Genomic DNA, 13,635 nt, shown 5'->3' with positions numbered 1-13,635 from the left:
CAATCAAATTGCAGGAGGGAGTTTCCTTCAGCCTATCGGATTGCGGCAGGGCGCCTGCTGCCTAGAACTACTACATAGTGTGTCACGACACTCAATCGGATGTAATCGTACTATTCGCACTCAACTATCATAATTTCGGATATAAGTACGTCGTCCACTAAAATTATTATACTATTAATGGCGATGCTCCCGGGTGCAGCGGTGTATTATTTCCTGTGGGAATTAAAGTATGGAGCGTTGCAGGACGGAGCATCTGTACGAACATTTGGCAGGTTGGTTTGTTATTTACTAGGTTTCGCTTTGTTTACCAATACCGATTACGAAATTAAAAGGGGCGCATCGCCAATGACGGCTTCAAACGTCCAATTCATTTAGACTGGGAGAGCGTCCCAGTCATGATGGATTTGACTTCAATCACTGTCAGCTAAGTACTGATCCAACTTGCAAAGAGCATGTAAAAAGTATACACTATAGTACATTTTTTCCTTACACAAGTGGTATTTAAGCAGTATTTCTGCAGCTGTCCTTGTTTTTTTCTCCCAAAAATATGCAATTTAGGTTATTTGAAGACTATTGGAGAATAGGAGACTGCATTCAGCGAAGATGTTGACCCTTTACTTTATCAATCCCATTTTTCTAGACTTGCCCACTATGACCTGGAAAAGTCCCAGGCATCACTAACATGTCAACATGCTTCCAAAGAACACTCCGTCATCATCAACACCTCACTTGTGGAACCATTTAATCCCATGATAGGAACCCAGTATGTGGTACTGGGTGAAATAGAAACAGCTAACGGTAAGAAAACAACTTCAGTGTCCGGTGTCCCTGAAATCTCTTTTGTGCTGTTTTTTTTGTTATTGCCCATAGTTGGCTGGGGTAAGCTCCAGCACCCCCCAGCGAGCCTTGTGAGGCTAAGTGTTTGGGAAAATGAATAAATAATAATGAAACATCTTTTTACTTTACAGCGGTTGACATTCGGGTGTGTGCGCGTGTGCTCAACTGTGTGGAAGGTGTCAACGTTGGCCTTCTTGAAAAAGCCATAAATGAGCAGAGGCGCTTCTTTACGGAAAGGGAGAGCCAATTGGAGGATGTTGCTATGCAAAATGCAGATGGAACTTGATCTTGGACTTCATCGTGGATTGCTGACATTTTGGACGCTCACTTTAATCCATCACTATTAGGAAGAGTCTTGTACGATGAAATTATTTATTGTTTTGATTTGTCGGTGCAGGTTTTTTTACATTGTAAACTCAGGGGTTTTTTTGGGGTTTTGATTTTTTTCTGCATTATCACTCCTTACACACATGTTTAGCACTTTCTATACCTGCCAATTTAAATAAAGGCTGTTTTGTCTACATGTGTTTCAGTTAAAAGACAGCACAAGAGACATTATAATTTAAATTTATTGATAGGTGTTTCTTCATAAAGTATGAAACGAGAAAGAATGAAGAGTTGAAGGATAACCCAAAAGTAATACAGAATCATATTGATCTTCGTAAATAGCATTGCACCATGTCCCAGGATTCCAAAGTAATAATATCACGTAGATACTTCATATGTAGTTTTCTTTGAATTAAATCACAACATCTGCCCACACGCTTAGTAAACAAAGGCAACTTGGTAGAAATCTTTGATGCTTTGACATATAAAGTTGCCCAAGACAAAAGCGCCATATCATAACGCACTTTCTGTTCATACAAGGTGATTCCCAAAAACGGCTCTTATTTTCATTCAAGACTTGGCAAAGCGGAGAACTCGTAAAGCCCGTTTAAAATCTTGCATATCTGTTGTATGCCGGAGTGTAACCCGACTCTTTGGAGGAGGCCGGCAGCACGAGAAGGCCAGAGATTGGATCTCTCTTGCATCGATCCAGGGCTTGTTTGTAGTTGATCTTCTGCTTGGTGAGCGGGTCGGTGATATCCTTCTTGTAATTGCTTTCCGCTTGAATCTCCCTCATCATGGTGTTGTTGATCATTTTGGACCCAATCGCATCCACGATGCTCACTCTTTTGTTGGTGTTGGGATCCACCAGTCCTCCAGTCAGATGCTGCGCTTCCATGTACCATTGTGCATTTTCCTTGGGCATCCAGCCTTTCTGGGAGGCTTCTCCCACAGATAAGCGCTCTTTGGTCACCGGGTCTTCCACACCGGTGTAGGCCTTCTGAGCGTTGAGGAGCCTTTGGAGCTGGCTGTCGTCAATGAGTCCTCTGGAAGCCGCCTTGTTGACCGAGTGTCTCTCTTTGGAGCCGATGTCAATGATGCCGCCGGTCGCCGCCTGAGCTTCCAGAAGCTTCTGGGCCGTGGTGGCATCTATCAGTTTACGCATAGCAGCGCTGCGTACGGTGAAGCAGGTGTCCGTGTGTGTGTCCATGATCCCAGCGATCGGATAGCTTTGGGTTGCGGCGTAGTCGATTGGCGCCGACCTGACTGGGATGCTGTTCCTTTGGGGAAAAGAGTGGGTCTTGGGCTTGGTTTCGCCAGCGACGAGCAAGGCAAACTCCGAGATGTGGAGTTTGCCTTGTTTGTACTGATCCAGATCGAACTGCGTCAGTCGGCCCTCCCTCATGGCGTCTTTAATGGAGAACTGATTGCCGCTTTTGCGATCCTGCAGGACCGAAGTCTCGCCATCGGGTCCCACGGAGGTAATCTCCTCCCAGTCGCACTCGAGCTCCTGCAGGTGAATGTACTGTTGGCGATCAATCAGACGCATGACGTAGGCGTCGTAGGGAGACATATCTTTGCCCGTGTCTGGATCCAGAATGGTGATTTTGGTGGACATGTTGGTTTCTTTGGTCCTGGTTTCCGAGTGTTCCTCCTTCTGCATGTTCAGAAGGAGCTCGCGAAGAGTGGTGTCACGGAAATGGATCTTTTCCTTTTCGTTGAGGATTTCACGCTCGAACTGCTGGATATCGGTCCCCATCTTCATGCTTCTGTGCCGGCTCATCTGCGTTCTCTCGCTCATCAGTCTGCTCTGCTGCTCGAAAGACAGAGTGATGTCGTGTTTCTTTGTTTCCAGCGTCCTGAGCTCGCGAATCAGGTTGTCCTTCTCCCTCAGCAGGGCATCTCGGTTCAAAGTCAGGCTCGATTCTTCTCTCGAATTGCTCGATTTGGAAGACACCATGTGGTTTGTCTTGGTACTGAGGCGTTTGATTTGTTCCTCGATGTCCTGCCTAGCAAATTTCTGCTTAGACACCTGTTCCCTCAGGCGATCTCGCTCGCTCTCCACAGCCTGGTCTTTTTCGACACGGACGACTTCCTTGTAGACTTTCTTCTCGATGGACTTTTCTTTCTGTAGGACCTCGAGCCTAAGGGTGATATTACGGATTTCTCTCTGGAGACGCAGTATGTCGTTGGCCTCCTTGTCCATCTCCCCCCGCAGACCGATCGTCAGCCTCTCCAGTTTGGGGTCTCTCTCCACCTTCAGTACCTCCTCAACAACGATATTTTCCGAAACGGCAGGCGGCGCATGTTCCAGCTGGTGGATGCGCATTCTGAGTTCCTTTAATTCCGACTCGGCCATGATCCTCTTTTGATGCTCGTCGCTTGCTTTGAGGAGCCGCTCCTTCTCTTCCACCTTCATTCTCAGTTGCTGCAACTCCAACTCGATGTGACGGCGATTGGTCACTTCTTCATCCAGGCCCCTGCTCAATCTCTCATGTTCCATCACTTGCCGTGGGTCCTTCTCTAAACGCACGACCTCCTGCACGACCACTTTCTCCTCGGGTCTTTGCCTTTCCAACAAGATGTATTTGTTTTTCAGGTCAAACACCAACTCCTCGATGGAGCGTCTTCTCTGTGCCTCGTCCCTCAAATCTCTTCTCAGGCGGTCGGCCTCTTTCTCCAAGAGAGGATCCGGTTCGTACTTTACGACCTCTCGGGTGAGGATTTTGGTCTCGACCTTGGACTTTTCAACCTTCCATACATCTCTCTCTTTCTTCAGTGTCCTCACTTGTTCTAGGAAGAAGTTGTAATTGTTGTGGATAACATTGATCTGCTCATTTAATCTTTGAATCTCTCTCACATTTTCGGGGCTTCTCTCTTCCTTCACTACCTCTTGAAAGACTTCCTTCATTTCCACTTTAGGTTTCTGTGAGCGCAGAAAATTCACCTCTGAGCCTACCTTTGTGAGGTCCCTCTCCAATCCGGAGCGCTGCACATTGGTCTCTTGTATGTCCTTCCTGAGGCGTAAAATTTCCACCTCGGTGCCGGGGTCAATACGGAAAATCTCATTAACAATTTCCTTCACCTCAAATTTGGGTTTCAGCGACTGAACTTCCCTGTAGCGACTGTGGAGGTCCATGAGATGTTTGGACAAGGCGTTATTTTCTATGATCTCATTCTCCACAGACGATCGAATCCTTTTTGACTCTGAGATGAGTTCGGGGTCTTGTTCAACCTTTTTAACTTCCTTGGTGATGATCTTGGGCTGGATGTTGGGAATCAATCTCTCCAGGGCATTTATTTGGCTCCTCAGTTGGAATATTTCATCATTTATGATCTTGACCCGGCTAGTCTCCTCAGAAAGTTCTGTCTCAAATTTCCGGACGGATCTCATCATCTCTGGGTCCTTTTCTACCTTCAGCACTTCTTTCTTGACCACCCTCTCTTTGATGAGCGGTTTCTTCTGTTGGAGAAACTCATACTCTGTTCTCACCTGTATGTGCTGCGAGTCAGTCGTTCGAATGGTGTCCCTCAGTCTTGATATTTCATCTCTTAGCCTGGAAGCTTCTATATCTAGCTGAGGATCTTTCTCAAACTCTGTCACTTCTCTGGTCAACAGTTTTGGTGTTGCGTTTTTTAGGTTGTCATCTACGAGGGAAAACTTTTTGCTATAAATCTCCAATTCGCTTTGGATGGTGGTCCGTCTGCGGAACTCTTCATGGAGGGTCTTCTGAAGTTCAGTTAAGTCAATCTCCAGTTTGGGCTCACGGTAGTACTGAACCACTTCTTTTTCCTCAACACGCTCTACTCCTCTGCGATTCTTCAGTGACATCAGCCTATCTCTGAAGGATTTGAGATTTGCCTCCACATGAAGTGTCCTGTCCCTTTCTTCCTCCAGCTCTCTGGAGACACTATTTAGCTCAAAAACATTCCTTTGCTGACTTTCCAGCTCTACCTGATGCTGTGCCAGCAACTGAACTTTTTCATCATTCTGTATCAAAGGAAATGTCAAACGTCAACAAACTATCCAGTCATGTCGCTGCGTTTCCCGTAGCCTGCCCTCTTACTTTTAAAAGTAGATTGCGTGTCAACCCCATCTGTTTCTGCCTTTGGCCATTTTCAGCTAATGCCTCAGCGTAGCGGTTGACCAAATCTCTCTCCTGTGGCAGAAAGACACAGGTAACCTCTCCATTTTGCAAGAAAATTCTGAATACGCAAAAGAGCCTATAGTGGCTGGTACCTCTTTCTGAACAGACTCATCAAGTGTGAGTGTATACGGTCTCTTGACAACAGAGGTGCCGGAATCTTCAAGCGTACCGTTGAATTTTTCCATGTTGGCGTCATACTCCTGCGCATCAAAAAGATGGCACGTTTTGTGTTAATGTTATCACGCCTTAATTCGTCTGTATTTTGAACTTTGAGTGTTATGTCTTACACTAAGTAGATTCTGTACGTCTTGAGACAAGTCGGTGACTCTGTCCATGTCATTGCCTTTCCGCTTTAGGTCGTCCATCACCCTCTGAAGAAACGTGTCAGTTAGACATGAGTTAACAAGTGCTCCCGGTACAATTAATTTGGGAGGCAACCTCAAAAACATATATATATATATATATATATATATATATATATATATATATATATATATTCCATTTCTATGAGAATTCTTTTGTAACTTTGCGTAAGAGGCTAGGTAAACCTTTTCAGAAAATCCTCGCACGGAAACATAAAAGCAAATACACCGGGTAAAAAAAGCCAGCGATCCAATTGGATTACAATTAGCCAGTATGCTCACCTCCTGCGAACTCTGCATGGCATATAGTGAATTTGCATCGTCATTGTAACTGAACTTGTTCTTCGGCAGGTTGTTCAGGAACAAGTTCAGGGATTTGGCAGTACTTTGGAATTCATGGTTTTTGGCGCCGGCTTCTTGCAAGATATTTTCTCTGGAAAAATAAAAGCGGGGCGTCATTAAAACTCTGTATTGTTTGTCTTGAGACATATAATATGGGACTGTTTACAGCCGGGATTCTCACCTCTCCTTTAACTGATTGTCGAGGTTTGCATAGCGGTTGTGCAGATGTTTGACCTCTTTTCTCTGGTGTTGGATGTCAGGGCAAAACTCCTGGTATCCCTGCTGCAGAGAGCTGCAGAGCTGTTCAGTGGCCTCCAGGTCCTGACTCAGCTTCCTCATCTCGGGCTGAGCCGACGCCACAGCCTTTCGTTGTTGCTGAAAATGGCAAAGGCCAGGTAAAAAAACAAAAATACAATTTCTTGTGTCTGATTGCTTTTAGTAAGATTGATCAACTTTTGCATGGCTCCTAAGGAATTCGCAGTTGTTTCCTTACAAGAAGGCTCTCGCTGGCCGTTTGGATGGAGCTCGGGACATCAAGTATCGGGCCATCTTCACTCAACCTCTTCTCAAATCCGGAGATGATGCCATCCACCTTTTTTATCTGATTCTCCAGGTTTAGGGATGCATTTGCTCTGAAAGTACGTAATCAAAGTCCGTCAAAGTAGAACAATAAAGTATACTATTCTCCTTGTTCATTTTTCATAGCAGATATTAGACCTACTTCTTGTTGTACAGGTCAGACAGTCCTGAGAGGCCATCATATTTGTTTTCTGCAGTGTTCATTTTGAGTGGCAACGCGAAGGAGGCACTTGGATCTTTGGCAAGTAGAGGCTGAAGTTCAGCCTTAGCTGAAAGCTTTTCCCTCTCCAGACCTTTTAGTCCCATGGCGGCTTGCTAAAAGACATTTATAATAATGGGCGTATTCTATATTGTTAGATTCAGCTATGAATTCATTTAGTAAGATGGTTCTCACTTCCTGTTCCTTCAGCCTGTTGAAGAGATCTGAAGTAGGGCTGTTGTGGTTCAGTGGAGTTCTCATGCGGCTTACTATGTCTTTATCAGCATTGTCCAGGTCAGCGTTCAGTTTGTCCAAGCGGAGACCCAACGCTTCTACTTTGGGATCCAGCGCGGGAGACGACGGTGGGGCTGCAGCGGTAAACGGGAAGTTCGTTCATTATGAAGGTAAGTGACAAGTGAAGGGTTGGGATTACAGCCAATATTTCACAGGTGTCAAACTCAAGGACCTCCGGGGCAGGTCAAGCCCACCACACCATTTTGTGTTTCTAGCTAAGATCAAATTCAGATGAAATTTCTTGTAGTAAATAATAAAAGGTCAAGAATGACAGAATTGTAAGGAAATCTATGGGTTTTAATTTTTTTTTTCAGATTTAAGTGAAAATGTCAAGATATTTACAGTTGTTTTTATTGAAAAAAATAAAGTACAAATAAAATGTTAAATATATATTTAGTTTTTCCTACTTTTATCAAAAAATAAAACAAATATTAAAGACTACATGAATAATAAAGAATATTCACTGTTTCCTCCTTTCTTAATAAGAAGAAAATTATAATTAAATATCAAAACGATTCACCGACTAAAAATAATTGTGGATTCATTTCATAGTTTATTAGTCATCGATACTCGACTAACGGTAAAAATGAAAACATGACTAACATGTGGCTATGACAGAGATGAGTTTGAATCCTGCAATATGGAAATTGGTAATAACCTGATTGCAGAGCCTTGGCCATTTCGGACTTGTGATTTTTAAGGTTTGCTGCCAGAGCTGCTCTTCTCTTCTTAATGTCACCCAGTTCACCACCCAAACTAGAGATAAACATACATATGCATGGCATTGTAGTTTAAATACATCAGTGGCATATTTTTGCAATGGGACTGCTTTCTTACACATCCACTCTGTTGATTGCCTCTGGATCAAGAGGCGGGATCAAGAAGCAAACCCCAGGGAAGGTGCTAGAGACTCCTTTGTTGGTTATCACGTCCCAGTTCTCAATGTCAGAGTTGGATTTCAGAGTACACTTCTCACCTCTTGACAGTGGTCCCTTGATGAACAAATAAAAATACAGTAAAATCCCATTAATTATGAGGGACCCCTTTGGGATACACACCAGCAATAAGTAAAAATCTACTATCGGCATGATCATATTTAAGCGTTCCAATCATGTACCCTGTTTGAATCCCAGTCGCATAGGGACTCCAGTGTGACCGTTTGGTTTGGGGGACTCCGACGCTGCTTCAGCGGAGCAATGGTGGTGCTGCGCCTTCTTAGATCTGCCAGCAGCTGCTCACTGTCCTGCATAGCTTTCTCTTCCGTCTGTTGGGAAACACGAACAACGTTTCAGAATTGCAGAAAATGAATGAAGCTCACGAAAACGATTAAATTATCCGATTTATACCTCGAGCTGCAGCAGCATCTCGGAGTTGCTCTTCTTGGCACTGACGTTCGGGTCTAAGCTCCTGTTAAGTTTGCCAAGTGTTTCGGACAGTTGATCTGAGTCCATTTGGTACTGTGTAATCATGCAAATGCAATAGACGTTAAGTTTATGTCAAACTTCATTATACAAGTCATGTGTCATGATTACCTTTTTGTACTGTTCCAAATTGTCAAGATGTGTCTCCTGACAAATGCACAAGTGAAGGAACTTCTGCCATTCGTTGCGCACAATGTCTCTCTGAGCCTGCAAAAAATAAAAATAAATAAATCAGCATTGGAATTCCACCAATTCTCGCAGCCGAGTTTGAAGTCGCCAGGCCCGCCAAACTATGAAAAAAGTGCGATTTACGTATATAGTCCAGAAAATACGGTCAACCTAATTGACCAACTACTAGAGCAGTATCGTTGCCTACCTGTATGGTAGCGGTGGCGGGGTGCTTGAGCTCGATCAGTCGGTCCCCTTCATCCTGGAGTTTGTTCACCTCACTCTCGTGTGACAGGAGACTGTTGTTTTTGAAGTTCTGTTGATTAAAAGGTGCTTTTAACAAAAAACACAGTCTCAATTGTCAATGTTTATAAATAGTGATCCGTTCTGACCTCGTACTGCCTGCGGACATCTGGAGGATCTGCCATTCGGTCACTCCAGTCCTGCTTCTTGATCTTATCTTGTTCTTCTCCCAGAAAATTCAACTCCTTGTTGCAGCCCTGCATGTACTCGTAAAGGCTGTTCAAATAGTGGCCACGCCATTTGGAGGTTTCCTTTCAAGAGAGAAAAACATCTTTTAGAGGTGAAATTTCAATCCAAACATTCAGTGTTTTTATGTCTTTCCATTGGCATTGGGGACTTTTAAAGTATTTTACATTTAAGATTTGCTCTGTTTGTGACTACACAACAAGATTAGTATATAAACTAATGACAGTGGCACTTGCAGTCAGTTTGTAGCACTTCAAACTTGACTAGATAATGTGTATAGTATGTAAATTTTGTAGCGTACGTGTTATTGTAGACATAAATAGCATTAATGTGAAAAAGCATGAGTGAGATTTTGGCTAGACGGAGGTTATTAAACAATTAGGTATGTACTTGTAGCTTTAAATCTCATTGTACTTGTATAATAACATTATAAAGGCATTCAATTAAACACAAGTGCATTCTTGACTATTCATTGCGAGAGGTTGGATGAATGAATTCAAGCAGATTTTAGAATGAATCGTGTCAAAGACTGTATTTCACATGGAACTCACTAGGATTTTGTTGTACTGTTTCTTGAGGGCCACATAGTCTTCCTACGAGAGGAGAAAAGATGTTATGACTAGCAATAGAAAATCCGTCACGCTGATTACATCACATTTAGCTGCGTGAGTTTACCTTGGTACCGGCAGAGCTGACACACAGCTGCGTGTTGTAGGCCTCGATCTGCTGGTGCAGGAGTCGGTGAGAAGCCATCTGCTTCTCCAGTTCTGGCAATGTGGGCCCATACAGGTCGCTTCCTGCTTGTTTCTGACAACACGCACACAAGAGCAGTTGGACGCATGTTGCTGTTTTCCTCATTTTTTGGGGCTTCTGTGACATACTTGTTTCTCATTAAAAACAGGCGCCCAGTCAATCCTGGGCATCAGCGACACATCATCGATCTGCTCGTAGATCTCTCGATAGAATGTGCAGTCCTTCAGCCAGCGCTCGTGAAGGTGGAGGACGCTGGGGGGTTAAAAAAAAAAGAAAGGCACGGGACAGATTTAGCTTTTTAAAGCAAGAAAATGGAGAAGTTGGATGGTTCGGTTCAGATTTTTGGGACTCCCTGCCCTCTGAATCAGGTGTCAGGTATTGTTCGAGGCAGAAAAGAGGTTGTGACTCTAACTTCCTCCCCTATTTACAGATGAGGTTTCCAGTTTGACATATAGATGACATAGACATCTAGTTTGACTTGTTTTACAAAGAATTTCAAGCAGCTGGAAGTATTCTCTTAATTGAACATATTTATTTTCATGTTTAAAAAATGTTTCTAAAACTGTTTCATTCATTATTCATCAACTTTAGAGCTAGCTGGGGCTCTTAACCAGTGTATTTTTGTTTTTATTCATTTTAATTCATCTTTTATTAACAACAATGAATTTATCATTTTACTCCCATAAAAAAAACTTGATTAATAATAATAATATATATATAATTACTCTATTTTTCAGGACTATAAACAGAGAAGAATTAGAAAACTGCATTTCTTCCAAACATAAACTGCAGATATGCAGCTAAATCTATATTTAAACTGCACTGGACTATAAACCACTGAATTAAAAATGGGATGGGGAAAAAGTAATGTTTTATAGAATGAAAAAAAGTCTACATTCCATTCTGGTTCACGTAGGCCATACTTGTACAACACCAAATGTTAACACGTGTGATTTCCAGATACGCGGACAGCGGCTCTTTAGGAGGCAAAGTTTTTAGTCGCTTCAAGTGTTAAAGCATGTTTTGAATCTCATCTGCAGAGGGAGCTAAAACGAAATCTCGCAACACTAAATGGAGTGCCCGAATAAGTGCATTCCTGGAAAGTTGCACAGCTAATAAATAACTCACTCGCTCTCAATCTCTCTGGCTTGCGGGTGTTTGAGCTTCTTGGCTTTGTCCACGTGCAAGAAGAGGTCTTTCAGCAGGGTTTCAGCTTCACCCAAAGTGTCGCACAGTTGATTCTGATGCTTCAGGGGAAGTTCTTTCTTGTCATTTTCTGCATCCTGGTGAAAGATGACACTTGTCAAGCGATGGAATTTGGGGAAAAACTAAATGAAGGAGGCTTTCGCGCGTTGTATTACCTCAGCCAAGAGTTCCTCAGAACGCAGGATGTCTTTCTCCACCACGTCTGCATTCTTTTGCATTTGAGCGATCAACAGGGCCAGGTCGTTGGGCTGGGTCCTACAAGGTGAAAACAAAATCTTACAAGACTGGAGAGTACACCTTGCTAGTTATTAGAAGTTGCCTCCAAATGGTCGCATTAAGGTTAGGATGGTAGATGTCCCGTGGCTTCCTTTTTTTATGTCATGTTTTGCCAAGTGTAGCTTGGATTCATTATAAAAATGTTTTTTTGGCCCATTGAATGCCAGTTTTGACATGATTCACCAGACATAAACTAATATCTCTGCATAGAAAAATTCACCAAAGTTGATGGCATCACGGCGTTAGTTTGCGCTTAGGCACAAGTTCTCTCTTTCTACTCATCCAATCACAAATTTGCAACATGTAAGACAAATATTTTCATTGTCTTCAGCCACTCCCAAAGCGTTCTTCAAATGCTCGCCATTCCACAGAAACTGAGTATCACCCCTGCATTGATGGATGTATTTTTTTGGGAGGGGGGGTGAAAAATATTTAAACAATAATAACTGAGGAAGATTTTTTCTAAAAAAGCCATGAGTAATAAAAATACTTATTCATTTTAGTTATAAAAACCAAAAACTATTTAAAACAAAGTGTTGGAAATAATAATTGGAAAAAGAAGTGTACCCTGTGTGTATATTTTGCTTTGGGAATTTTATTTATTGATTTTTTGTTCTGTTTTTTAAATCTCTTGTGATCTTGCATAGTTTAACACTTTGGCTGCCATTGACGCAAATAGATGTCCTATCCATTTTAACGACGATCGGATAGAAATGAAATGGATTTGACATCTATATTTTTAATATCAACTTCCAACTTTTACCGCTACCACACAATCGGTAACCAGGGATAGCAGCGAATGAGTTTAAATAATAAAAACCTTTACAATGATTTACATTATAGTGCCCACTATAATTAATGGGGTTGACGTTAAATTCATTGTTCAAACTGTACATTTAACTCAAAGTAATTGATGTGCAATGTTGCATATGGCTGCACACTCCCAAAAGTAGAGTTTAGAGAACAATAACGTCCACAAATAATACGAGTATGACGTCGGAGGTGCGATAATCTGATTAGCGGCCTTGACGAACTGGATTATCAACATAATTGAGCAGGGTTTGTCTGCATTCTTCATCAAGAAACATCACGGCTTTGCAAACACTCCCTCAATCAAATGTGAAAACGCCCGAAAGCAATGAATTTACTGAAAGGTCAATATGTCACAAAGCAAAAAAACAAACAAATAACGAAGAATTATCTTAATATTTGACTGTTTGTTCAAAGAATGTGCCTCTTAGGTGATCATTTCAGTTTGTCACTGTTAGCAAATGCCTCACTGATATCTTTTATTCCTATGTACTGCTGAATCATGCTGCAAAAAGAATGAATCGCTGGGTATGGTTGCAAACCAACGCCCGCTTACTGTGAAGGACGGGAATCAGTGAAAGGGCGCCCAACCCTCATTATCCCAAAGCTGACTGACAGCATGCACGCATGTGACAGATCAGCCTGAATAATGCAACACGCCTTTTTTTTCTAGTTGTGCTTTGTATGAATTAACTCATTCTGCCAATACCATACCTGTCAACCTCTGCCGATAACTGCCCTTATAAATGATTATGATTCCCCTTACAAACCCCCAAAAAACCTTACAAACACCGTACGACTCGTACGGTGTTTGTAAGGTTTTTTGGGGGGTTTTAAGGGGAATCATAATCATTTATAAGGGCAGTTTTCGGCAGAGGTTGACAGGTGTGCAATACGCCCAGTTCAAATAGATCAGACGTCAATGTGAGCCAATGAGTCAATTGACTGAGCCCAAAAACAAAATATTCTTTTGTATTGTGTAAGAAAAACAACAACCTGAGATCTGAGTTTTATCTAAGAGTGGTTACCTAGTAGAGACTCACTTTCTAACATCTGACATGTTGGGGAAAACACACCATTTAGACCACGGTGCAGTTTCTCATCACATTTGCTGACAAACCCTGATATAACATAACTCTCTAGGAAACATACACACACACAAGAGCATGCTGGGGAAACATGACACACTCCTGGTTTCAAGTGGAACAAGTATAAGATCCAGTGTAAGGAAAGAAAAATGGAAGAAAAATATACCTGTTGACCTTGACCGACGAAGTACTCTCTCTTTTCCGGAACATCCTGGCGATGGGGGTGCGAGTGGAACCGAGATCCCGGCGAAAGTCTCCGTCGCTCTTTTAATCCTCTTTTGCGTGCGTCTCAGTGGCCTCGCTTCTCCCCCACTGAGCGTCTGCTCTTCCGTGGGG

At 42.6% G+C, this 13,635-nt stretch overlaps 2 protein-coding genes and 1 long non-coding RNA gene across 3 annotated transcripts; 2 read left to right on the top strand and 1 right to left on the bottom strand.

Moving 5' to 3' along the window:
• The first annotated feature begins 55 nt into the window (after nt 1–55).
• On the top strand, nt 56–3,307 carry ten1 (TEN1 subunit of CST complex). The gene is made up of 3 exons (XM_077606025.1): nt 56–272; nt 641–822; nt 969–3,307. The coding sequence occupies exons 1-3, from the start codon at nt 178–180 to the stop codon at nt 1,121–1,123; spliced, it is 432 nt and encodes a 143-aa protein (XP_077462151.1). The 5' UTR covers nt 56–177; the 3' UTR covers nt 1,124–3,307.
• evpla (envoplakin a) lies at nt 1,389–13,532 on the bottom strand. The gene is made up of 22 exons (XM_077606024.1): nt 13,466–13,532; nt 11,281–11,380; nt 11,048–11,202; nt 10,048–10,171; nt 9,842–9,973; nt 9,718–9,759; nt 9,070–9,231; nt 8,886–8,993; nt 8,621–8,716; nt 8,435–8,545; nt 8,206–8,352; nt 7,926–8,080; nt 7,747–7,844; nt 6,990–7,162; nt 6,738–6,910; nt 6,510–6,648; nt 6,198–6,391; nt 5,957–6,107; nt 5,600–5,683; nt 5,405–5,512; nt 5,232–5,324; nt 1,389–5,155 (listed from the first exon to the last, which is right to left on the bottom strand). The coding sequence occupies exons 1-22, from the start codon at nt 13,507–13,509 to the stop codon at nt 1,772–1,774; spliced, it is 5,973 nt and encodes a 1,990-aa protein (XP_077462150.1). The 5' UTR covers nt 13,510–13,532; the 3' UTR covers nt 1,389–1,771.
• LOC144077916 (uncharacterized) lies at nt 5,792–7,222 on the top strand. Its single transcript, XR_013301125.1, has 3 exons — nt 5,792–6,411; nt 6,488–6,654; nt 7,079–7,222. It is a non-coding gene; the product is annotated as an uncharacterized LOC144077916 (long non-coding RNA).
• Nucleotides 13,533–13,635: the final 103 nt, after the last annotated feature.

This window comes from Stigmatopora argus, chromosome 7 (assembly GCF_051989625.1).
Source record: "Stigmatopora argus isolate UIUO_Sarg chromosome 7, RoL_Sarg_1.0, whole genome shotgun sequence".
NCBI lineage: Eukaryota > Metazoa > Chordata > Actinopteri > Syngnathiformes > Syngnathidae > Stigmatopora > Stigmatopora argus.
Note: the sequence above shows the minus strand (reverse complement) of the source record. Positions and strands in the feature narration are given on the sequence as shown.

Bases quoted from the DNA above. Each gene is read 5' to 3' on its own strand.
- ten1 (XM_077606025.1), top strand. From the start codon at position 178: ATGGCGATGCTCCCGGGTGCAGCGGTGTATTATTTCCTGTGGGAATTA. The intron at 273-640 runs GTTGGTTTGTTA...CCATTTTTCTAG, and splicing joins TCTGTACGAACATTTGGCAG to ACTTGCCCACTATGACCTGG. The intron at 823-968 runs GTGTCCCTGAAA...TTTACTTTACAG, and splicing joins GAAAACAACTTCAGTGTCCG to CGGTTGACATTCGGGTGTGT.
- evpla (XM_077606024.1), bottom strand. From the start codon at position 13,509: ATGTTCCGGAAAAGAGAGAGTACTTCGTCGGTCAAGGTCAACAG. The intron at 11,203-11,280 runs GTAATACAACGC...ATCTTTCACCAG, and splicing joins CTGAGGAACTCTTGGCTGAG to GATGCAGAAAATGACAAGAA. The intron at 9,974-10,047 runs GTATGTCACAGA...GCGTGTTGTCAG, and splicing joins CTGTTTTTAATGAGAAACAA to AAACAAGCAGGAAGCGACCT.